Here is a 10,548-nt window from a genome sequence, read left to right as displayed (position 1 = left end):
TTGTAATCAACTCAAAAGATGGCGTTAAAACGCTTGCTGCAAGGTTAAGATCAAGTGATAAAAATGTAGAGCAAGTACAAGCGGAGGACGAGACTGTAGGATTGGAAACCGACAGAGGGGTGTTTGAGCCCCCTTTAAAACCACAAAAAAATAAATCTGTAGAAGACCCGGGTAATTTCAGTATTGGTCATGACTATGACAATAAGGGCAAAATTCCCTCGGGTCCCAAAAGTGATGAATTTCCTCGCGAACCCCTGGGGTCCTTAAGTTTTGATGAACGATTGCGGCTTTTGCAGTTTGAAAGAAATATGGAAATAGAGCGCGCGGAGTTTGAAATGAGACGGGAAGAGCGTAGAAGAAGGGCCGAAAGGGAAGATAAAGCGTTTGAGTTAGAATTAGAACGAGAGAAACATCAGATTTTTGTAGCTACGCAGAGATTACCAAAACCTATTAAGGTACGAGAAATGAGAGAGAATGAGGATATAGATGATTATTTCCGAATTTTCGAGATGACTGCTAAGGCTCAGTTAATTTCGCAGGAAGAGTGGCTAGGTAGTTTAATTCCCCGTTTAAGTGAAAGAGCGAAATCTATATATTTAGAAATTGTTGGTCCAGACGCTCAGGATTATAATAAAAGTAAGGCCATTATATTAAGAGCATACCAACTCAATGTTGACCATTATAGATATCGATTTCGCCATTCAGCGAAAGAGGCTGGCGAAGATTTTGGCCAATGGGCTCATAGAACCCGTAGATATTTAAACCGTTGGATGACTGTGGCAGAGGCCATAGATGACCGGGAAAAAATACTAGAACAAATAGTCATAGAACGATTGTTAGATGGGGTTGGCCCTGAATTACGAGTGTGGTTGAAAGAAAAAAAACCTAATACCGCAGACGAATTAGCAAATTTAGCAAATGATTATGTACAAAGTAGAAAGGGACCTTTAATTGATGGTAAATATGTTAGTGCAAAAAGAAATGATAATAAATTTAGGAGTGATAATTTTGGCAAAATGGGAGAAAAAGTTCATGAATATAATAAGGGAAATTTAGACGGAGTCAAACTCAAGCCAGAGTTTGGGAAATTTCGAGATAAATTGGATAAGTCAAAAATTAAATGCTTTAATTGCCAAGAGAAAGGGCATTATGCGCATGAGTGCAGAAAAAGAACAAAAAATCAAAATGCCGGCGCATTGTTAGGAATGACTAAGGGGTATAATACCCTTGGAAGCTATATAATAGGGAATTTGAATGGGAACAGAGTCCAAATGATAATTGATTCGGGTTGTTCAAGGACTTTGGTGCATGAAAAGCTAGTTAGTAAAAATAATTTTACGGGTGAAAATATTACAGTTGTCACTGCAAATGGTGATAGAGTTGAAGTCCCTTTAGCATGGGTAACCATACATAGTGAGCAAGGGGTATATCGGGAATTAGTGGGGGTTATGAGAAATCTCCCTGTAGATTGCTTACTTGGGCGTTCGTCTTATGGTAAGTCCTTAGCCAAGAAAAATTTGCTTGATCATTGGGAGCAAGCTGTCGACTTAAATGTAGAACCAACGGTGGGGTATGATAAGGATAAGTCCGCGTTAGCTGTTACTCGAAGACAAGCAGCGCTTATGAAAGCACAAACTAGACTGGATAAGTTGACAGATAAACAAAATGAACTCGCTATTAAGACTTTAACTCCTAAGGAATCTGAAAAAGATGAATTATCCGGGACACTTGAATTAACTAAATTATTTGGTGAAGATAACAATGTTATAGCGGAATCTGATCTCGACAAAGTAGGCGTAAAAGAACCAGTTGCAGATTCCTCCGAAAATAGCTGTGAATTGAAAACAAATATTTTAGATCGTAGTCATTCGCAATTGATTAATGATCAGAAGAAAGATGTTACTTTAGATAATTTAACTGTTTTAAATGTACCACCGGAAGACACAGATGGTTATTTTTATCTAAATGGTATTATTATGCATAGAAAATTCACAAAATATCCGCATGATGGATTACCCTTTATTGACAGGGTTGTGGCTCCAGAAGCATATAGGCCAGAAATATTGAGAATAGGTCACTCTATTCCACTTGCTGGGCATATGGGACAAGATAAAACGTACGAAAGAATAAATCGACATTTTGCATGGCCATACTTATATACAGATGTAAAAAATTATTGCGCAACGTGTCCACAATGTCAATTAGTGGCCCGCAAAGTAGTTGTAAGTAGAGCTCCACTAAATCCAGTCCCTACGGTATCTGATCCATTTAAGAAGATTGCAATTGATTTGATAGGGGAATTACCAAAAACAAAAACAGGATATAAATATGTTTTGACCTTAATTGATTACGCTACTCGATATCCGGAAGCAATTCCGTTAAAAACAACTCATTCTCGCGTTATTGCTGAAGCACTAATTAGTGTATTTTCCCGTGTGGGTTTACCAAATGAAATAGTCTCTGACCAAGGGTCTAATTTAATTGGACAATTGATGAGACAGTTGTACGAATTATTAGGCATTTCGCATATTAAAACGTCTGTTTATCACCCCGAGGCTAATGGTTTGGTTGAAAGATTTAACGGTACATTAAAACATATGCTTAAGAAATTTGTAATGAATCAAATTGATAACTGGGACAAGTATTTACCTTACGTATTGTTTGCGTATCGTGAAGTTCCGTGTCAGTCGACCGGGTACTCACCGTTTGAATTATTATATGGCAGGAGTGTACGGGGGCCCTTCTCCTTAATTAAAGAAACTTGGGTTCGCAAAGAATCTTTACCTAAAGATGCGATAAGTTACGTATTAGATGCACGACGACGACTGAGTCAAATGCAAAATATTGTTCATGAAATTACAAAAAAAAGTCAAGCTAAGCAAAAAGAGTACTATGATCGGAAAAGTTCACATAGGAAATTTCAGATTGGCGATAAAGTATTGGTATTATTACCAACGCCTGGGAGTAAACTCGAAAGCAAATGGCAGGGTCCTTACACTGTCATTAAAGTTGGGTCGAACGGTTTGAATTATGAATTAGATCGAGAAAAGGGGCGAAAACAAAAACGGACTTATCATATCAACTTATTAAGGCTTTGGAAAACTCGAGAGGAAATAAGTAGTTTTGCTCCCTCAGGACCACTTTCTGAGCATTTATCACATGAGCATAGTTTTCCCTCTGTTGAAAAGGATGAGACGTGGGAAGATGTCGAAATTTCATCGGAATTAAGTGAGACACAAACCGTAGAGGTTCGAGAATTACTTAAGGAATATTCGGATGTTTTTTCAAACATTCCGAGTCGAACAAATGTAGCTGTGCATACTATTGACACAGGTCAGGCAAGTCCAATTCATTCTAGTCCATATCGGATTCCACAAAGTTTAGTGAATGCGGTAAATAAAGAATTGGATCAGATGTTAGAAATGGGGATAGTTCGACCCTCAATTAGTCCTTGGGCATCGCCTGTAGTTATAGTTCCAAAACCAGATGGAAATATTCGATTTTGTGTCGATTATCGTAAATTAAATCGCGTAACTAAAATGGATGCATATCCTATGCCACGCACAGATCAAATGCTCGAAAAGATTGCTAAGGCTAAGTTTATTTCTACTATTGATCTAACTAAGGGGTATTGGCAAATTCCTTTAGACGAGGAAACCATCCCAAAATCAGCATTTATTACCCCTCGAGGTCTATTTGAATTTATCGTTATGCCGTTTGGCATGAAAACAGCACCCGCCACTTTTCAACGAATGATGCGAGATAAAGTGTTACAAGGTTTGGAAGCCTTTGCCGATGCTTATATTGATGATGTTGAGATAGATACATATTCAACGTTTGAAGAACATATATTACATCTTAGAAAAGTTCTCGAAAGGTTACGTAAAGCTAAATTGTGCGCAAGACCTTCCAAATGTAAGATTGCCAAGTCTGTTGTAGATTTTGTTGGTCACCTGGTTGGTAGGGACACCATAAAACCTCGAGATGCGTTAGTACATACCATAGAAAAGTTTCCTAGACCTGAAACCAAAAAACAAGTCCGCTCATTTTTGGGACTCACTGGGTATTACCGTAGGTTTATAAAAAACTATGCAGATATTGCAATCCCTTTGACTAATCTGACGAGAAAAATTGAGCCTACACGTGTACGATGGACCGATGCGTGTGAAAGGGCATTTAAAGAATTAAAATCTTTTTTGAAATCACCCCCAATCCTAAGACCCCCACATTGGGATGAATTGTTTATATTGCAAGTAGATGCGTCAGATCATGGTGTAGGAGCAATACTTTGTCAATTAGACAGTGAAGGTCAGGATCATCCTGTTGTGTTTGCTAGTAGGAAGCTACAACCTCGAGAAATGAAGTTGTCTACCACTGAGAAAGAGTGTCTAGCAATAGTTTGGGCAGTTGAGACATTTAGGTATTATTTGTTTGGGAGAAAATTTATACTTCAAACGGATCATAACCCTTTGGTTTGGTTAAACCAGGTTAAAAACAAGAATAGAAAGTTATTGCGATGGAGTTTAACCCTTCAGGAATATGATATTGAAGTTGAACATAAGTGTGGAGAGAAGCATGTGAATGTGGATGCGCTCAGTAGAATACCATAAGATTTCAACGTGCAACAGGTCGATCGTTCAGTCCCAAGGGAAATTTCGTTTGTATCTCCCCCTCGGGTACGTTTCCATTCTGAACTATTCTTGCTAACTGTTTGTATTTTTAATAAATTAAAAAAAAAAAAAAAAAAGTAATGTAAATAATTTATCTGGGATCTATTACATACGTAATATGATCTTTGGTGGGAAGGTGTAGCCCAGGGAGCCAGTAGAATAATAAATTATTGTACATATAGAATATATAATCAAGCTACGAGATTATACGTATAGAATTTATAATCAAGCTACGAGGGAATAAAAGGCGATCATCAGTGAACACTGAGGCAGAACGAAGCAGAACTTATGTTGAAGTAGAACCGATTAAGGAGTGGTCTACAAACTGAAATATACTCGATAAACTAAAGCGTACGAATTACGTGAAGCGTCGCACTTTACATTATATGGATCTTCAATGATCAAATGGTAGATCTTCAATGATCAAATGCTCTGTTATAGTCTTCAGTGACTTGAGCAAGACACTACGTTGTAAACGTGTAAGCGAAGTTATTCGGGAGAGCTCTGATATCGGGATTATCGCAGCTAGTTGCAGAAACCACAGGAAAGGAACAATTCGCCGAAGAAAGCAAGTATACCGTAGCTTGAGAAACTTTAATAGCAATTATACTTTAATAGTTTTAGTCTTAGTTCTTTGTAGGAAAAATATAAAAATATATATACTGAAATTCTGTCTATGAAGATATATTTGCCGACACCCACACAGACGGATTAAAATTCGTCACACTACCGCACATGAAATTATAACATGATATCGCTATTTTACACAGTGCATGAAATTTCGTTATTCATATTTTTTGGTTCATCGTTTATTTGTGAACATTTTTAAACTTGTATAGCAGAATACATCAGTAGGCCCCGTATAAAGACGAATATAAAGTATAGACTTCAAGTTGATGCAACGAGACTAAAAACAAATAAACCACGAGTAGTACAGCGTGAACTGAGTGGGGCACGCAGAACATCATAGGTGCCGACGACCGAAATTATATTTTGTATAGTCTCTACTCTGTGCTACGCGGTATTTGTTATCCAATAATTATGCAAAATTTAGAAAAAATCGAAGTTTCCCGGTGTAAAGTTTCCCACGTATAAAAAACACTAGCTTAGAGTAGAACCGCCTTTGTGAACGATTTGCATTACGAGAGGTATTTTGTCTTGTATGTTTGACTTCGCTTTACTAAATTCACCTGCTCATGTACTGATAAATGTTAAATATGTTTAACGTTAATGCTAATGATTAAAATTCATTTCTTTATGTATGACTGTATCTACTATACTATGTCACCTCCATGTATTAATAAGTCTTTTGGAATGCCGCAAATTTTGTGATTGCAGAAATTTTTGGAACGATGTCCTATATGGTATAACGACTGTCTAAAATAGACACAAACGCTTCTTGACGTTTCGACCAAAGGCGAGGTATATTATTTTATACTAGCAGTGCGATTCATGATTCAAACTTAGACCGCCAAACCAGTTTACCTAAGCGGCGTCTGATCTTCACATCTGATCAGATTTCCGAACTGGTGCTATCACGGCAGCCCCAGGCCTGTTTCAGACGTCGAACTTTTCATGTACCAAACATAATGCCATAGTCGCGGGCAATAGAAGCGTTCCAAAAACTATGGAGAAATTCATTTGCTCAAATTTATCGGTTGGCTTGCGGAGTTCATCAAATATTTGAAAAACTCCTTGAAAACTCATAACTTCCGGTTTCGAATTGACCAATCTCTAATTCTATTGGATATTAAAATAAATAGACGCATATGATTGGTCCATTCGAAACCGGAAGTTAGGAGTTTTAAATAATTGATGAACTCCGTAAGCCAACTGCTGAATTTAAGCAAATGAGTCGCTTGATATTTTTTGGAACGCTTCTATTGCCGCGACTGTAATGAGCTAAAGTCTTCGTTAATTAAAATATTCTTGTATGTTTGCATGGTGACATCATAAGTAATTTAGCTTGTAGGTACACCACGTGAGTATTTACTACCGCAAAGCTTTCGGTCCGTTAACCCGCGCGCGTTCATCAGTGCAATTACTTGAATACACAGCTAATTCTTTCTTTGTTATTGATTGTTTAAGTTCATTTGCATTCAATTCAGCACATGAAAAGTTCGACATCTTAACGGGCCTTCATTCATTCAATGCTAACTAACAAATTGTGGTTATAGTTGTTTTCAAAACTAAGTATTCTTTATGGAAAATTACTTCTTTAGGCGTTCCCACAGAGTAGAAAAGAGTTTCTTATAAGCTCTGATGTACTTTCTATGTCTCAATGCATAGATAAAGGAATTAGCGATTGAGTTTATGCCAACCACCTCCGTTACGACGCGAAGCTGCAAGTGTGCTGATCTGTCATTCAGCACTATACTTCGTGAATCCCAAAACACGAAGCAAAACACTGAGTTTCTTACTCTGTTTCCTGTTCACTCTTTCTAAAAATTAGCAAATCAACCTATTTTACTAATTCAAAACATTCCCAGATACTGCAGATAGTGAGGTTTTAAGTCAGTCTCAAACGTTCAAAAACTCAGAAAAACCACCTTCAATTTAGGCATCAAAGATGGCGGCGTAGTTATCGTTCCAGGTTTTATTACAGTTTATTGCACCATTCATGCGAATTATTTATTCTTAATACCGGCATTTTATATCATTTAGCCACCTTAACGCAGGAATAAATTATGTAAAAAAACATTACGTAATCACAGGTTTGATTTTCGTCAAGAATTCGTTACGTTTTCGGATGAAAATTGTCAATACTTCACTCATCCCTATCGAACCGTTGAATAAATTGAATATTTTCTAAATGCATAATTAAAGCTGTTATATTTATAAACTTTGAAGCTAAAAAAAATGTCTTTGTTCGGAAGTTTTAATTTTAAAGAAGTGGATTTTCACTTGAGGACCGTCGTCATTATAATTTTTTTATTTCAATTCACCGAAATTTCCTGGCGCCAAATTTGAATGGCTGAATTTGCTGAACTCCAGTTTGCGCTTTGCGCTATAGAGCAGTCTTCTCTTTCAAGATCACTCAAGAAGTTTTGCCTGCAAAGATCGCCGACGTTTCAAGTGTTACCAGATGTTTTTGGGCACTTTTAGCTGCACGTAGGCTAGCTCTATACGGTCGACAACGAAAACCGAGCAAGAAGCAAAATGTGCAATTCAACTGATGATGCTGGAGATGACGAAGAATTCTTGCCGATCTTTCTGGTACTTAACATCCTCTTCTTAATCATTGGAATATTGGGAAATATGGCGGTCATTATTTATAACATATATCTGAACCAAGACAAAACTTCAAGCAGCTGGTTGGTTACGAACCTTGCAATTGCTGATCTTTTGGTCTGTTTATCACTTTATCCAAGAAAAATCGCCGAGTTCTTTCTGCTTGATAAAGACGACGCTATCAAAAATTTGAAGATAGGTAATTCAACAACATATGTTTCGCTTCTTCTCTCCACAATGTTTCTGCTGTTCATTACCGTTGATAGATACGTGTTCATTGCAAAGCCTCTGAGATACCCATTGATCGTAACATCAGGACGAATTAAGGTAGCTATCCGCTGTATTTGGCTGGTTGCAGCGTTCTTGCTTTTAGTTTTTGTTTCTGTATACGTGACGGTCGAGAAATCTGAACAAAAATTACCCAAGTTGCTTCACACATTTCTATTGCCAACTCCCATTGCTATCATTGCATTTCTAAACTGCAAGATATTGAAGATCGTTCGAGAACAGCGACAACGAATGGCTTCAGAAACTGGACTACAGTCTGAGGAAGTAAAGTTGGAAGACATTCAGCCGGCCGGACCAACACAGAGTAGTGATGAACAACAAAGACCAGCACAAGAACGCGAAGAAAAATCAAACTCCGAACATACGGAGCGATCGAGCGATCAATACATAGGCTGGTTACATCACATCGTAAAAGAATTGAAAGCAGTAAAGACATTTGCCATTATCTTCGCTATTCTGACATGTTGTTTTGTTCCATTTATTATCATTATTTTGCTTGAATCATTTTGCTGCCAAACGTGTTTCTCGGGCCACGCGTTACTCGCAAAACATATTGTTTTACAGCTGATTGGTATAAACTCAATTGCTAATGCCTTCGTATATGCATTAAGACATAGAAGATACAGGAAGGCTTTTCTGAAGTTCTTTTCTACCTTTCGGGCACGGCGGTAACTGACTGGTTCCGTAAACATTGCACAGACGAATAATAAATACATATTCGTATACTTTATATTCTACACCAAAGATCTTTCCTTCGGCCACTTCTAGTAGTCCTGGGAACGAGGTTACACTTCGAGTAATTCCTAAATGCATGAATTTAATGCTTGACGTTAGATAAAGATCCATTTTCTAGACGGATTTAGAATTAGGGCTAACCCTAATAAAACATTTTACAAAGTGTGTGAAATTTCGTTATTCATATTTTTCTGTTCACCGTTTATTTGTGAACATTTTCAAACTTAGCAATACATCAGTAGTAAGTTTTGATATAACGAGACTTAAAACAAATAAACCACGAGTAGTACAGAGTAAACTGAGTGGGGCACGCAGAACATCATAGGTGCTGACGACCGAAATTATATTCTGTATAGTCTCCACTCTGGGCTACGCGGTATTTGGTATCCAATAATAATGAAAAATTTAGAAAAAATTTAAGTTTTCTGGTGTAAAGTTTCCCACGAGTAAAAAAATACTACCTTAAAGTAGAACTGCCTCTGTGGACGATTTCCATTACGAGAATTATTTTGTCATGTATATTGGACGTCGCTTTACTAAATTCACCTGCTCATGTAATATATGTTAAATATGTTTTAACTGAATTTTAAATTAATACGTTAATGCCAATGATTAAAAGTTATTTATTTACGTATGACTGTATCTACTATACTATGTCATCTCTGTGTATTAATAAGTCTTTTGGAATGCTGCAAACGATGTCTTATATGGTATAACGACTGTCTAAAATAGACAAAAACGCTTCTTGACGTTTCGACTTAAGGCGAGGTATTATTATTTCATACTAGCAGTATGATTCATTCACGATTCAATCTTAGACCGCCAAACCAGTTTACCTAAGCGGCGTCCATCTGATCAGTTTACCAACTGGTACTATCGCGGCAGCCTCGGGCCTGTTTCAGACGTCGAACTTTTTACGTGCCGAACCGCAAATGTCACAATCGATAGAAGCGTTCCGAAAAATATCGAGTAATTCATTTGCTCAAATTTATCAGTTTGCTTACGGAGTTCATCAAATATTTGAGAAACTCCTTAAAAAACTCATAACTTCCGGTTTTGAATAGACCAATCTCTAATTCTATTGGATAACAAAATAAATAGACGCATATGATTGGTCCATTCGAAACCGGAAGTTAGGAGTTTTAAATAATTGATGAACTCCGTAAGCCAACTGCTAAATTTGAGCAAATGAGTCGCTTGATATTTTTCGGGACGCTTCTATTGCCGCGACTGTAATGAGCTAAAGTCTTCGTTAATTAAAATAATCTTGTATGTTTGCATGGTGGCATCATAAGTAATTTAGGTTGTAGGTACACCACGTGAGTATTTACTACCGCAAAGCTTTCGTCCGTTAACCCGCGCGCGTTCATCAGCGCAATTACTCGAATACACAGCTAATTCTTTCTTTGTTATTGATTGTTTAAGTTCATTTGCATTCAATTCAGCACATGAAAAGTTCGACATCTGAACGTGCCTTCAGTCATTCAATGCTAACTAACAAATTGTGGTTATAGTCTTTAGGCGTTCCCACAGAGTAGAAAAGAGTTTCTTATAAGCTCTGATGTACTTTCTATGTCTCAATGCATAGATAAAGGAATTAGCGATTGAGTTTATGCCAACCACC

General features: G+C 37.2%; 1 protein-coding gene across 1 annotated transcript; it reads left to right on the top strand.

The window, feature by feature from the left end:
• Nucleotides 1-7,819: 7,819 nt before the first annotated feature.
• On the top strand, nt 7,820-8,829 carry LOC114522375 (alpha-1A adrenergic receptor-like). The gene is made up of 2 exons (XM_028543046.1): nt 7,820-8,655; nt 8,801-8,829. The coding sequence occupies exons 1-2, from the start codon at nt 7,830-7,832 to the stop codon at nt 8,827-8,829; spliced, it is 855 nt and encodes a 284-aa protein (XP_028398847.1). The 5' UTR covers nt 7,820-7,829.
• Nucleotides 8,830-10,548: the final 1,719 nt, after the last annotated feature.

This window comes from Dendronephthya gigantea, unplaced genomic scaffold (genome assembly GCF_004324835.1).
Source record: "Dendronephthya gigantea isolate DGI-Jeju-01 unplaced genomic scaffold, DenGig_1.0 000022F, whole genome shotgun sequence".
Classification (NCBI taxonomy): domain Eukaryota; kingdom Metazoa; phylum Cnidaria; class Anthozoa; order Malacalcyonacea; family Nephtheidae; genus Dendronephthya; species Dendronephthya gigantea.
This window is presented reverse-complemented; position numbering and strand designations above follow the sequence as displayed.